The 16096-nt window shown below is 37.0% G+C and overlaps 1 protein-coding gene across 1 annotated transcript; it reads right to left on the bottom strand.

The window, feature by feature from the left end:
- Positions 1-14: 14 nt before the first annotated feature.
- LOC118798081 (interferon-induced protein 44-like) lies at positions 15-10894 on the bottom strand. The gene is made up of 8 exons (XM_036557414.1): positions 10803-10894; positions 9981-10053; positions 8480-8513; positions 5211-5409; positions 3366-3515; positions 2420-2591; positions 1023-1126; positions 15-841 (listed from the first exon to the last, which is right to left on the bottom strand). The coding sequence occupies exons 2-8, from the start codon at positions 10015-10017 to the stop codon at positions 665-667; spliced, it is 873 nt and encodes a 290-aa protein (XP_036413307.1). The 5' UTR covers positions 10018-10053; positions 10803-10894; the 3' UTR covers positions 15-664.
- Positions 10895-16096: the final 5202 nt, after the last annotated feature.

Genomic DNA, 16096 nt, shown 5'->3' with positions numbered 1-16096 from the left:
CAAAGCACAGCACTGAGGCAGCAATATCAGTAATTTGGCACACTACGCTGGACAGTGCTTGCATGAGAGAAACTAACAAAAGCAACAGCAAAGAAGAAAGCTCCGGGTCCCTTTGAAGCAAGTTCACAGTACGAGAGAGAGAGGCTACAGTCCCAGTGGAGAACATGCAGGTGTTGTTGCTCTCACTGGACAGTAGTGTGAAAATATTGGAAACATTGTGCACCTTATTATCAGGTTCACCCTTCCTCACCAAGGATTCGCACTATGAAAATAACGTTGTTGAGTTATTCAAAGTAATGTTTACATTTTGATGAAAGATATATTTGTCATTCACGAAGCTATAACAAAATCAACTGCTTTTTAAATGAAAAAAAAACTTTCCTTGGTGTAAAATTGTCAAAGCAAGACGAAATCAATTAATCATGATTAACTACACAAAATAATGTGATTAATCCAGATGAATCATAATTTTTATACTGTTAACCCATTTGCCTTGTTTGTGTCTTTAAACTATCCATAATAATATAGGCTGAATTCATGATCATAATTGCTCAAATATGAAAAGAATTTATATCAATGTTGCAATCATATAATAATCAGAAGCAGTTGATTAACAACAAGAATTTCATCATAAATCCTTAATAAAGAGTAAATGTGTGGCAGATTACTCATGAGTCATGTGGTATTCTTTGATATAATCTTTAGCAAATTTAACAATCTGCAGTAATGCTGTTAGGATGAGAAAATCTTTGGTGTCGTTCAAGTTATATTCCTCATGATAGTTGCTCACGGGGAAGATGCATTTCATGGGTGGACCAAGTCTGTGGCTGGACTCCAGCATCTGAACACAAAGAAAATGAAATAAACTGATTCTGAGACAAAAAAAAACACAACACATTTGGCTATGGACTTCATATACATGCTATGTGTTTAAGAAAATCATATCTTGGCTATAACAGCCCAGTATGTCTAAGGAGAACGTACATATCACACATAGAAAAATCAGTAAAAGGTGACTAAACCTTTTCTTTGATTTTCCTGCTTCTGTAGATCTGCGTTAGATCTTTCTTGACCAGTGGACAGACGTCATCATCAACCTTGGTCATAACAACCATATGAGGGATACCTGACGTGTACAGATAATAGTAGATACTTAGTAAATCCCAACTGATGAAAACACAGCTTGAGCTCAAATAAACAAACATTATTAGTTGTAATAATTGATTCTAAAATTACTGGGGGGAAAAAAAGACATCGCATTCCCTCGCAAATGTTTTATGTGCTCTCGCAAAAAAAAATGTGTTCCCTCGTAAATGTTTTGCATTATGATGCAAACAGTTTGCATTCGTTTGAAAAAGCTTTGCTTTGCTTAAGCTCAGACATGGAGCAGCTTATTGAATTTTACATTGTTCTTGGATTGACATGTCCTCATACAGTAAAAGCTACAGTTATAGAGATTGCAGAATAAACTCAGCATAGACTGGTGAAACTGGGAAAACAGCTTTTAACGTTAGCTATGCTAAAAACAAAGTGTAGGCAAAGTCGTTGGGCACCTCTGGTCCTACGTTTGCTTGCTGTCTGACAAGCATATATTTTGCAAGGGAATGCAAAACATTTGCGAGGGTGCGCAAATCATTAACTTTCTTTTTTTTTTAGCCAAAGCCCCTTAGGGGCTCCATAAAAAAGTGTACATCAACAATGAAGTTAATTAACGTCTAAAATGCCTGATGTTTCAAAACTGAGGATCAAATCTTGAGGCAGGAAACCTGACAAAAAAATAGTGTTCAAGTTTTTTTTTTTCTTGATCCTAAATATTCAAACTAGTGAATACATTGTGTAAAAATCTAGTTTTATAAATCTACATTATGTAAATTATCTTTGTATATATAAAAAAACAAAATACAGTATATGTAATATGAATGACTGATGTGTGCACTTCATTCTTTTCCTAAATAAATGTATAGCAATTAAAGAATACTTGGAATACATTTGCAACATGCATAAAACAATCATACATATACATATAAACATATAAACATCTTCCAAGGAGGCATGGCATACCCTTTTATGTAAACTGACCCAAAACCTTTCATTTTGTAACACTTGGGTGGTTGGGACAGGATCTTCTCATTGATTTAGGCTAATGTAAGCATATTGACTGCACAGTTCAAATTTCACATGCACATTTTCCTTTTCACATTCATCATCGCTCTTTACCACCATCATCAAAGTACCAACTAAGATAACATATTTTGCAAGAATAGTGTAGCATTCCTTCAGTACAGTGCCAGAGACTTGCAGACTCCATGGCAAGATACACTGAAGTTTCCTGGCTGCTTGTGGTGGCCCAATAAGTTACTAAGACACTTTATATTGGCTTTTCCTTTTTGTCATCCGTCGCTACATTACAAAAACTCACCCAGGTTCATGGCTTCCTTCCTAACGGTCTCCATCTTGTTGATGATGCCAGTGTCCATTCGCGAGATGGAACTTGCAGGCACAACACTAACCAGACAGTGAACTTTGTCCTCAAGGCTAGGTTCTCTTACAAAGCCTTGATCTCCATCACTCAGGGGAGAAACAGGATTAAACTTCATTATAGAAAGAAAATGAAGAAAGAAAGTGAGTGAGAGAGAGAAGAGTGTGCGTCCCTATTAACCCTGTTCTTCAGTGGTCAGGACCCCCATGGACCCTCACAGAGCAGGTACTATTTGGGTGGTGGATCATTCTCAGCACTGCAGTAACACTGACGTGGTGGTGGTGTGTTAGTGTGTGTTGTGCTGGTCTGAGTGGATCAGACACAGCAGTACTGCTGGAGTTTTTAAACACCTCAGTGTCACTGCTGGACTGAGAATAGTCCACCAACCGAAAACATCCAGCCAACAGCGTCCTGTGGGCAGCATCCTCTGACCACTGGTGAAGGACTAGAGGATGACCAACACAAACTGTGCAGCAGTAGATGAGCTATCGTCTCTGACTTTACATCTACAAGGTGGACTGACAAGGTAGGAGTGTCTAATAGAGTGGACAGTGAGTGGACAGTGTTTAAAAACTCCAGCAGCACTGCTGTGTCTGATCCACTCAGACCAGCGCAACACACACTAACACACCACCACCACATCAGTGTCACTGCAGTGCTGAGAATGATCCACCACCCAAATATTACCTGCTCTGTGAGGGTCCATGGGTGCCCTGACCACTGAAGAACAGGGTAAAAGGGGGCTAACAAAGTATGCAGAGAAACAGATGGACTACAGTCTGTAACTGTAGAACTACAAAGTGCACCTATACAGTAAATGGAGCTGATAAAAAAACAAAGTGATGGAGGAAAGCCAAAACAATAAAGACCTTTTCTCCTTATCTACCTTGTGGCCATCTTCTACATGGCCCTGCAATGCATTAACAATATCCTTCGGATGAATTCCTTCTTCGTCTTGTGTTTCCAGGCCCATAACATCATTGAAGACAAATGGCAGAGTCACAGAATTTCTGTTGGTAATGGTGTAGGATTTGTACTGTGAAGACATAAATAAAGTTAACAGGAGTAGCTGCTGTGATATAGAGCTGTGTTATTCAGCAGATGCAAACTCTCTTTTAGACACTGCTTAATGTCAATTAAACTCAATTAAAAATACAGTAGTGATTACAAGTGTCATTTTTAGATATTTCAATTCAATATAATGACATGATTGTTGTGTTTAAACTTTGCAGGTATTGTGGCCCTACTCTAACGTAATTGCTAAATCTTGAAAGGCTCAAGAAATACAGAGACTGTGGCTCAGAGGTTTACCGGGGCTTGAGCCAGGAGATAGACCCTGGCTTAAAGCCCAAGGCAATATCAGGAAGAGGTAGACTCAAGAGAGCTTTACCAGTAGTGATGTTATTGTTGATCCTGATGGTTCAGACCACTGAAATACATGTGATATACACATGAAGCTTTGCTGAGCAAACAACCACTTGACTGATTCAAATGAAATGAACGGCGAGTTTCCATGGTTTCAAGCCAATACCAAACAAGCGTATCTTGATTTAGATTTAGATGTCATATATGAAACCCCCACCTTGCCTATAGAGGACTATGTGAAAGACTAGGGCAAGGTTATATGTGAATAAGGTTTGGCATGAGTTTGTTGTGAGATTTGCTATAAATACCAGCTTTAAATTATCTTGAGCCTCTAAGGTGATGCTTTTTTGTTACCCACCCCAGCATCATGCTTTTGCTACTAATTGCTATTTATTGCTTTAGAAACTTCTTATTGCTTATTTTAAATCACCACAAGATAAAGATTTGGACTTCTACCCTAAGAGATCCACCAGGACAGAGGCATTTAATGGCTGCTGTTCATGCTTTTAACCACCAGAGGCCATTAATGTGCACTGGTTTTTTAAGCTTAGAGTACAGCTTCAGAAAGCTATTGCTATTTTTTTTACCAGCTTAGACAAGAAACACCAGTATGAAGGGTGATGAACTGGTATATGGCCCTCTACTTGGTACATTTTGCATTCACAATGCATGACTGATGTAACCCAATTTGCTAGGTTAAATTAACCCAGCCTGTATTGTGTCGAATAACGACCAAGGCATTAGTTCAAATCTACTCAAACTAGGTTGTTTTTCAGAGTTTTACTCTCATACACAAGACATGTAAGGAAAACCCACAGCATCACTGAAGACCCCACCTCCTTGAAATTTGCTGAGTGATGCTGGAAAAACTGGTGGCAAATCAATTGTTGTGGACCTAATGGGCAATATAACATCAGAATAAGCTCAAAGTCAATTTGACATTGAATGACATACATTTAGACCTTCACAGTTATTTTAAAGAAACTGTGAAGGTCTAAAATGTATGTCATTCAATCTCAAATTGACATTGACATAATTCTGCAGGGACCCTGAAAATGAGCTTATTATGATGTTATATTGCCCATTAGGATAAAAAAGAGATGACCAAATACAAAGTCACGGAAAGGTCATTGTTTTGCTGCTTTACCCACAATCAGTGAGCTTCTTTGGTCTTCTTTAGTGTTCTTAACTAACTAGAGATGCAGCAGTGGTTTGCCTCAGGGTGGCACTTTATAAAACTGGTTCATCCAGTTGGCTCTTCATAGCCTAGCAACTATAATTATGCCCAAGATATAGGTTATGTAATTGTCATGTAGCCTTATGACCAGGACCTACAGTAATAAGTTACATATACAAATATACTCACTGTTTTTGTACAGCTTTTTTTGGAATTTGCTTGTTCGAATGCCTTGGTTTTAATCTCTCCTTGGAAGACGCTTTGCACTGAGTTTATGAAGCAGGATTTTCCTGCTCCTACTGGTCCATGAAGCAGGATTCTGACACGTCTGAGCTCTGGATGGTTCAGCTGAATGTTTGTTAACTCGGCTTCCAAATCTTCCTTTTCGCTGTTCAAGACAAACAACTTTAAATAATTTAAAGGATTAAAAAGTCAATCAAATTAGTTTCAGCTTGCATCAAATGCATTCATCTTTATAAATGAGAGCATTGGATATTTTGTCTCTAACCTAATATTATGTGACTTATTATTAGATTCTGGTTCTGTATTACATATTTCAATTCAAACAACTGAAACAAATTAATTAGAACAAATTCATATTAAAGTCCACCAAGCACTTTATTAGGATTCCTGTACTGTGGCATGTATCATGGGCCATGCTGCCATGAGGAGCATGGGGAGTGTGGACATGCAGAGTGCAGAGTTTCATGTTCCATTTAAAGACACATTACACTGTGCTTTTGTTTCATACTACTGACTCACAAACACAGCTTTGGTCATACACTGCAATAATACAGCGTTTATTTTAGGGAATTAATTACACTAAACAATCACTGTACTCTGTTAACAACTCAGAGTATTTAGTTTTATTTCACATTTTATTTTTTCCAGTTGTTTTCATTTTAATACTAGTAAGTTTGGTCAGCAGGGGAGGAGTGCACTCGCTGCTGGACATCAAACTCCACCCACGAGCACAGCCATTAGCTTTCATGCCAAACACTGCCGTTTTATTGGCTGGCTACTGAAACATCTGCATGAATTAATGTGTGCTTCATGTAAATGATATGTAAATGAGGTGCTGGTCGGCTGGTTTCATGCACTGAAGCTGATTTATCATTTATGCTCAAATCTCCACTTGTTTCCACATCGTACAAAATTGTTATGAATCAGACGCAGAGCAGATCATACCTTATAAAACGCAAGAAAAAGGTGTTCTTTTTTTTACGTAACTTTGATGATTAATGGGCCCTTTTCACAAGATTCGTGATTACTTCCGGTTTAAGCATTAGCAGGGTAAATCTCACTTCCTCTCCATATAGCTACTGCAGACGCGATGTCAAAATGTGTAGTAGTGAACTATCGTGCTCAAACACGGAGCTACAACAGCTGTATCGTAGTTTTCCTGCTCGGTTGTGACAGTGAGAGTAAGAAGTGGACGGAGGCGCTGATTTAACTGTAAACAGAGCTGAGATGCTGTGTGTTGTTTTTACTGCAGTTCTGCTGCAGCTGCTTCACATCAAGCAGCCTCTGTGTCTTTGTACAACACGCCAGCGATTTCGGTAATATTCTGTTTTCAAAAGAAAGAAGAATTTTTATATGTAGCATTAATGTTATAGACTCTGTTTATATTAAGCTAGCTATACTGGCTAGAAGCTACTGCTAACCACACTAGCCCGGCTAACATGAAGCAGCTTTTTCAGATGTTTTTTTCAGCTCGGAGTCGCGTTTTTGACTGAGCAGTGAAAGGTGGATGTTTTCTGAAGTGCTGCTTCAAAAATTGCCATGAAACTATAAGATGAATGCTGTTTGGCAGATCGCTAACATAGCCAGCGTTAGAGCTAACTTAGCTTTAAAGTTTGCTGCTCATTCGAAGCTGGTGCTCCTCAAACTGCTAATGGCAGGCTAGCTAATTAGCGACTGTAGCTTGCTAGCCTAGCGTAAGCTAATACAGTTTAAACGAGGTCTATCCATTAATTACTTCTTAAATTCCTCTTACTTTACCATTAATTACTGATAATTAGTAATTAATGGTTAAGTAAGAGAAATTTAAGAAGCAATGAATGGTTGATTAAGTGGAATTTAAGAAGTAATTAATGGTCAAAATGTAAAGATCTAATGGCCATTAATCATCAAAGTTACGTAAAAAAAGAACACCTTTTTTTTGCCTTTTATAACGTTTGAACTGCTCTGCATCTGATTCATAACAATTTTGTACGATGTGGAAACAAGTGGAGATTTGAGCATAAATGATAAATCAGCTTCAGTGCATGAAACCAGCCGACCAGCACCTCATTTACATATCATTTACATGAAGCACACACTAATTCATGCAGATGTTTCAGTAGCCAGCCAATAAAACGGCAGTGTTTGGCATGAAAGCTAATGGCCGTGCTTGTGGGTGGAGTTTGATGTCCAGCAGTGAGTGCACTCCTCCCCTGCTGACCAAACTTACTAGTATTAAAATGAAAACAACTGGAAAAAAATAAAATGTGAAATAAAACTAAATACTCAGTGCTGTTAACATAGTAGAGTGATTGTTTAGTGTAATTAATTCCCTAAAATAAACGCTGTATTATTGCAGTGTATGACCGAAGCTGTGTTTGTGAGTCAGTAGTATGAAACAAAAGCACAGTGTAATGTGTCTTTAAATGGAACATGAAATAGTTGCAGCACTTGTTTATATCAATGTGCATGTAAAGTAAGTACATCCACTTTTGTACTGGACTGTCATGCACACAAATTAGTATTATTGAAATTTTCTATTGTTGTGCTTATTTTTGCAATTACAGATTATGTTGATAATAGTTTTGGTTAATTAGCCACATATCCAGCATTTATGCCCAAATTTACATGCACTCCTACCAGATATGAGTACAGATATGCCAAGATGAACGTGATGAATAACAAAACCGTCCATAAATTTGTGTGCGCTCATCTTACGGTCAGATGTGACCATAAGCATCTTTAATGAACCAAAGTGAGAAAAGTGAAGCAACTGAATATATGGAGGTGATGGAAAGTTAATTAACAGATAATTAGTGGGATTAACACGTAAGTGCTAGTAAGTTATCACGGTACTTCTTTATATGAAGAAAAATACTTATTAGTTAATTAACAATGTAATAAGCAGCAATTAGCACACAGATAATGAGTAAGTAAGCCACAAACTAACGACAAACTAACTTATCAACTAACAGTGTACTTAATTACCAATTGATAAGTGCTTAATCAATTACTAAATAATAGCTAATGCTCAATGAAGAGTTAACTAATAACTAAATAATGGGAAACTAATAGTTGATTATTATATATTTAATGATTGATTAGCGACCCTTAATGTAAAGTGTTACCAAGTGGGTAACCGAGAATTATTCTAAACTCAATCAACACAAAACAATTATTAATTTAGTGCCATGTATGCAAGGTATTTACTGACTACAGCAGAATAATTTACTTACTTCCAGTCCATGTCCCTCCACGGTGTATCAAAGTCTGTGAAATAAAGATAATAGAGTCACAGGGAGGAATAGTAAATGTGTATTATGTATTAAAATGTTAATTGCAGTAGGATTATAATATCAAAGGGAAAACAGAGTTGCAATGTCAGAGACATTTTTATTTTAGGCGTGGCCTTTTAATAACTGGAACATAAAAAGGTATGGTATGTTATTTTACTCAATAATGATACATGAATTAAAATGTTTTTAAATAATAACATAATTGCAGCCTTCCGTATACTACAACAGTGGTCCCCAAAATTTTTACAGTCCAGTATCCCCTCAGTCATTAAACATGCTACATACCCCAGCTCACTCCTTATACACATACACATGCATGTTGTAATGACATATATGTAAGATGTATATCCTTGTAAAATCAGTCCCCCTTAATACCATATGTCAAACATGTTTGTTATGTGATGATGCAGCACACACGATGTATTCAATAATATTGAAAGAATAAATAATGTTAATAATGCTGAGGCCTGTATTACAGGTGTGGTTCACTCTGGAGTGCTGCTCAGAACACAGGGATGAGGAAGAGGAGTGAAATTTCTTCATTTGTAGCATTAATCGCAAAGGCAGCAGCACAGGCAGTGGTCAATATGAGGGACATACACTACATGGAGTTCAGGTGTTTCTGCCACACCCGTTGCTAAGAAGTGTATAAAATTAAGCACATAGCCTTGCAATCTCCATAGGAAGAACCCAGTGACTTTAAACATGGCACTGTCACAGGATGCCACCTCTGTTGGAACCATATTGGAACAGGAATGGGCCGTCCCCAAACTGTTCCCACAAAGTTGGGAACATGAAATTATCCAAAATCTTTTGGTCTGCTGAAGGAGTTCCTTTCACTGGAACTAAGGAGCCGAACCCAACTCCTGAAAAACAAGCCCACACCATAATCCCCCCTGCACCATTGAAAATATGTGGCGCATCATTAAACTGAAAACACAACAAAAAGCCCTGGACGGTTGCACAGCTGAAGACTTGTATTACATGAAATTGGCAAAAAAATTCCACTTTTACAACTGGATCAGTTGGGTCTTCAGTTAATAAACGTAATAGGAAAGGTGATGTAACATAGTGTTAAACATGCTCCTGTCCCAACGTTTTTGTAACATATTGTAGGAATCAAATTTGGAATGAATGTATATTTACAAAAAATCTTAAGTTCATAAAGTAAAACTAAAATATTGTGTTTTTGTATTGTTTTCAAGGTAATACAGGACAAACGGAATTTACAAATCACTGTTTCCTGTTTGTATTAACATTTTACACACTGTCCCAACTTTTTTTTAGAATAAGTTTGTATAGTACAACTACCACTTAAAAAGCATCCTGGTTGAAGTTTCACATTACAAATCTTTGACCTAAATATCTGATTCTTAAAATGTTAGAATGTTTATCACACAATACAAGAAGAAAATATTTAACTAGCGTTAAGAAAACTAACCTGGTGTAGGCTGTGGTTTTGATTTCCTTGATCCCATTTTTGTAGCTTTCCCAAGTTACAAACCTCCTTTACACTGAAAGACAATAATAAAACTCAGCACAATGCTCAAAACAATGGCCTAAATGTCAAATTGATAAGCAAAGGGAAGTCTTGCTTGGTGTCAAGAACAATCCTGGCACTCAAAACAGTGTAAACCGAAACCAGGGGTGGAAAAAATACAGAGAAACTGTACTTACTGAAAGTACTTTTTCAAAATCTTATTTAATTATTGGAAGCATAGAGCCAAAAACATACTTGAGTGAAAGTCAAAAGCAGACATTTAAACATGTGCTACTATATAAATGTAAGAAATAATTGTAAAACAAATTTAAATTGTCTTTTGTCTGTGTGGTGTGATGAGGTGAATGTGTGGTACCAAATGGTGGGTACAAGTAGCATAACTGTAAGCAGTTTACATCATTTTACACAGATATGAATTTGGTTGGAAGTTTTAATAAAAGCAAATGCACAGGAACTCAGCTGAACTTGGGAGAAAATATCAAACATCCCCTAGGCTTTGAGATTCGTAGCATTTGAGTATTTTGAAGGTCTAAATACAAATATAAGGAAAACTAGTATGCCGTTTCACTTGAGAACAAAAGTATTCAGCTTTAATAAAACTTACAAATGTTCCGAAATAATAGTACTAATAAATAAAGTACAGTTAGTCAAGCATTTTCCACCCCTGGCTGTTCTTCCTCGAAAGCACAATCCTGAAAAGACATTTACTTGAAAATTCTTTAAAGTATTCTGTTTTTGAACATAATAATAACTTGGACTTACCTTGCAGACGTCTGTGCCCAAGCTAAACGTTACACGATTTCCTGAAATGAAACTAGAAATCCCGCCCCTCCTCCTCACTCTCTCACACTTGCACATGCACAGCTACAAGAAGTACATGGAATGCAAATCATCTGCTCTTGTTACGTTGTTCACCACGTAAAACCTAGAACTCCAGGTTTTGATGAACTGCTATACACACATCTCACAGGCTATTCTTTATTCATCACAAACAAAAGGAATAGATTACTAGTCACTTTACATGAGAAGACAGAATACACCATCAGAGATTTACTCTCTTTTTTTATTTCCTAAGAGCTCTTCGTTACAATTGCTAACAAGCCTCAGCGCTAAATTCTTTTAAACTGCTCCTAGAGCTGGCACAACAACACTGTTTGGATCAAACAATGCACAGTTTATCCTTGTTTAAATACAGTATGCATTCATTTTCATTAACTTCTCACTCAGTCTCAGCCTTTTATAAAACTTGTAGCTCAATTTCAAAATGCTTCAGAACCCAACGTGAAAAAAAAAAAAAGATTTTCAAATATTCAAATCACAAATACTATATCAGACAATTAAAGCTCAAAATAATGCCAATGGTTGTAGAGACGAGGTTTGTCAAAATGTTCTGATAAAGTATTCCTGTTGTAAGAACACCAGTGTTGATGTTTTGATGGAATAAGTTTATTTAGAGATGTTGCTGCCATGTTTTAATAGCTGATTATTAAGGGTATAAAACGAACTGTTGTGCTGAGCTCTATGTTTCTACAGAGAGGGGTGTGAAGAGCTTTGAAAAAGCGAAGTATCAGAGTATCAGAAGTATGAGAGTATCAGATCAACTAAACCAATCAGAGTAATCAAATACATGTGCAGACCAGAAGTGTTACAATTTGTTGCTTTGACTATGAAGACGAGCTGTTGTTGCTCCGAGATGCTTCCTTTTCACCATAACAGCGCTCACAGTTGTCTGGGGCAGATCTAGCAGGGCAGACATTTCATAAACTGACTTGTGATAAAGGTGGCATCCTGTGAAAGTGCCATGTTTAAAGTCACTGAGCTCTTCAATATGACCCACTATGTTTGTCTATGGAGACTGCATGGCTATGTGCTTGATTTCATACGCCTGTTACACACATAACGAATGAGAAAAGCTTCAGTTAGTCATGTTTACACATAGATGTCAGTAGACAGGAATATGAGCACACATCAATCACAAGAGCTACCTGTACCCTTTTTTATACAAGCTATAAAGATCATGCCATTGCATATAATCATGAGACAGAGTTTATTCAAGAGTTGCATGCATAGAGAACACATCAAGTCCCACGTTCATTCAAGTCATTGATTTGCCCTTTCTTACACAATTATTTTTACCAGAAGAACTGCAGTCACAAATTCATTCTCTTGTACTTTTAATCTATCACTTCTCACTCAAAGAAGAAAAGTATTCAGACACTATTGTTTTTTTGTTATTTAGTGTACTTCCAGTGTATATATCCACTTCAGATTTACACACATAATGGCCTTTAATCACCAACATAAAAAAGGGCACAGATTTGACAACATTTAATGATGTACAATCTACTCTGCATTTGATTAATGACACTTTTGTACATGGAAACACGTGGAGATTTGAGTGCAAATGGTGAATCAACTTTATGAAATCCAGCAGTACCTCATTTACATCATGAGCCAATGGCTGTGCTCCTAGGCCGAGTTTGAGGTTGAGCAGTGAGCAGAGCACTGCTCCTCCTACTGACCAAACAATAGAATGATGTAATGGTGTGGTGCAGTGTATGAGATGCTTCTGCACTAGCTGTATTTTGTGGGCGAAGTCAGTGGGTTAAAACAAGAGCACAGTGTAAAATGTCTTTAAACGTGGAATTTTTGCAGTATTTTTTTACGCCAATGTGCTTCGAAGGAAAGTACATCCGCTTTTGTACTGTGGACAATACTTTGAATTGCCATGCGCATAGATTATTAGTATTACTGTTATTTTCTATTTTATTCTTTCTACTTTATTCTTTAATCAATTGCACCCAAATCACGGCTAATTTTGACATCACACAACCATTTCCTGAATTAGACACAGAGTAGTTCACTCATTTCTACAAAATTTGATAAATAAGGGCCATCATCACCCAACCTGCCCTGACCTGTCTTTACTTACACTTTCAGTTTGAGTATATTAAGCTCCTGAGCACCGATGCTCTGAAACTCTCAGCTGTGAGAAGTTTCATACACTGATAGGTTAGGTTGAACATTTTGACAAAAACACAGAAACAAATGCACAAGACTCAATTAATTTGAAAAAAAAAAGAAAAATCTTTTGAGATTTGTAACAAGTACTTTAAAGGTCTAAATGAAAACAGAGTAAACAGTGCAGGATTTTGTATTGTGTTATTCTAGCTATTACCAGTATCAATACAGTAAGAAATAGTACTTGCCTTGCTGATGTCTGAGCTCAAGTTAACTGTTATATTAAGTCTTGAAATGAGTCTAGATATGCTTTCATTTTTACTTCACATCTCTCCCCCAATCTCTTTCTCACACATGCACAACCACAAAAATGACCACAAGCTGCAACTTGTTCACCACCAAACATTCACACATTTGATGAAGTGCTGTATACATCTCATGGGCTATTCTTTGTTCATATGTAACATCAGGCAACACTGAAATAAGCAGAAAGATTACTAGTCATTTTGCATATGTGAAGTCAAAGGAAAGACAGAATATACGTTAGAGAATGAATGTCTTTATGATTTGTTATTAAAAACAAGCCTTTCTTTTTGCCTTTTAAGTCATCTTTAAACTGCTGTATTAGATACTTTGTATTATTCTGTATATCATGGATTTTCTAGTATGAATTATTAATAGTGCTATGTAAAACCTGAGTAACCAGTTAAGTCCATATGTATTTGGATAGTGCTACAGTTTTAGTTGTTTTGTCTGTAAAAGGGAACCAGGCTTTGGGAAACATCAGTGTTTCAGTCTAGTTCACTCCTCTAGAGGTTAGTAATATGTAGAAAGGTGAGTAAATCAGTAAATTTGTGCATCATTTTGTAGTTGGCATCAGGTTTAAATGATGGTCTAAGCCTGTTTTCTCTATGTGAAAAATGAAAGGTCACTAAGGAGTCAAAGTACATGTATTGCTACATCCATGCTACAAGCCAGATAACACATCTGAGCATTGAACTGTCAGAAAGTGATCTACATCTACTATTACGCAACTTCAACACTATTATGCAACAACACCAGCTACTCAAAATCAACTGCCGAAACAACTACCACACTTGACAAAGCTTAGTGGTTTATGCGGGTTGTTGGCAGGTTGGCAGTCAATGATGTCAATTCAATGCGCAGCAATGTTAGCCTGCCTGTAGCAACATTTGACTGCTAAACAACCTCATACATCAGAGGATCCAGTGCCATTTTAGGGAGAAATGTACACAGGACAAAATATATTGGCTTTGGAATACTTCTGTTTACCATAGCATGAACCATTTTTACAAACATCTTTCATTTATTCATAGAGAAAAACAAAAGTTAATGTCCTATTTTTGTAATATTTTTCCAGCATGTTAAACTCAGTAAATACATAGAAATTGTGCACTAAAATGAGCAAATCCTCTGCAGAAGATGTGTTAACTTCCTGGAAAATCAACCATATGTGTAATTTGATTGTTCTTAAACATGACATAAACAAGAAAAGCATAAATGCTGAATTATCTGTTGGTAGGTCAACATGACTGTCTCATTTTATTAATACAGGGTATAATGCATATCTGGACAATGTATATAATCAAGGGATTTCTAAGAAGAGTTTCTAAGCCTACTCAAATATAAATCACTATCGTACCCATTCTTGCACCACTGTTGTTACAAGGGATGAACACCTGTTGCTTTGTACTCACTTTTACTTTCGATTATCCACCCATGTTACTCATGCGGGAACATTCTCGGTGTATTTCTATGGCACTAATTTAAGCACTTTCACAAAGCACTACCTTGGCTTTGACCAAAAAAGCAAAATTAAGGACTCAAAAAAGAGCTATGGATGCCAAAATAGTAAAAAAAAGAGAACATTTTTACTATTTTCACATTTTACCAAAACAGCTAGCCAACCAGAACACAGAGGTTCAAAAGTTATCAAGCTGACAAACAACAAAGTAAATATACTTAAATATACTAAACAACAAAGATAATGAGTTGGATAATATCCAAGGAAATGTATCTGTACTTTTTTCACAAACAGGCAAGGCAAGTTCATTTATATAGCACCTTTTATACACTGCTGTCATTCAATGTGCTTTATAAATGAAAATACAGTAGTAGTATATATCATACATGTACTGTCAAATGAGTATTTATGACCCTCCCCCTGAGTAATTTATGACCCCCTGTGATTGATAGGCCAGTTTTGATTGACAGATCAGTTTTGATTAACATGTGAGTTTTGACTGACAAGTCAGCAGGGTTTTTACGACACCCACACAACCCCCCCCCCCAAGATTTATGACAGGATTGTTGAGATGTCAGTGTCCTGTCCTTGGTGGCGTCACTTCCCCCACCGCATACTCTGTGTGCAATTAATGGTGTGACTATGTGTCTTCTGCCATGTGTTAAAGACATCTGGGGCTTTTGCTAAGTTGCTTGATGTTAGCAAGTTTCCTGTTTCAACAGACTAAACGCTGTAAACATTGATAGTGATGCTGTTATTACAACTATTATCGTGGGTCAATCAAACACAAGGGATTGGAACAGGCTATAGCAGGTGCGGGTCTTGAGAAAATGGTGTATTTAGTTGGTTCAGAAGCCCTATGCATTCCTATGTTGTGTTTAAATGTTTTCCTTAAACTGTTTACAGATTTGTACACCAGTGACTGTTCGGCGTATGGTGATGTGGGGGGATTGGAGCGGCGCCGGAGGCCGATGATGTTGTCTGGACTGAGGAGTTGTTGGACACGTGGAATGAGAACAGCTTTACAGAAAACGTGGATGAAACAGCGAATACTGGACCAATTAATGCTGGATTAAACACAATATTGAAAGAACTGAGAGACTTTGATGGGGATGGCTTAAGACTGAATCAGCAGCACGAACGTAGGGTAAGCAACGCCTACCATTTTAATGATATTGACGAGCTTAGAACATTGGTGAGGCAACAGTCTCAAGAGATCACTAAAATTACCATTGAACTGCGCAGACAAGCTGCTATCAGGCGTAGATGTAATATTGCTATTCAGAAACTAAACGTACGTAATGAGAAAACTGTACACTGTACGAACAAA

The sequence above is a fragment of the Colossoma macropomum genome, unplaced genomic scaffold (genome assembly GCF_904425465.1).
Source record: "Colossoma macropomum unplaced genomic scaffold, Colossoma_macropomum, whole genome shotgun sequence".
Taxonomy (NCBI): Eukaryota; Metazoa; Chordata; class Actinopteri; order Characiformes; family Serrasalmidae; genus Colossoma; species Colossoma macropomum.
This window is presented reverse-complemented; position numbering and strand designations above follow the sequence as displayed.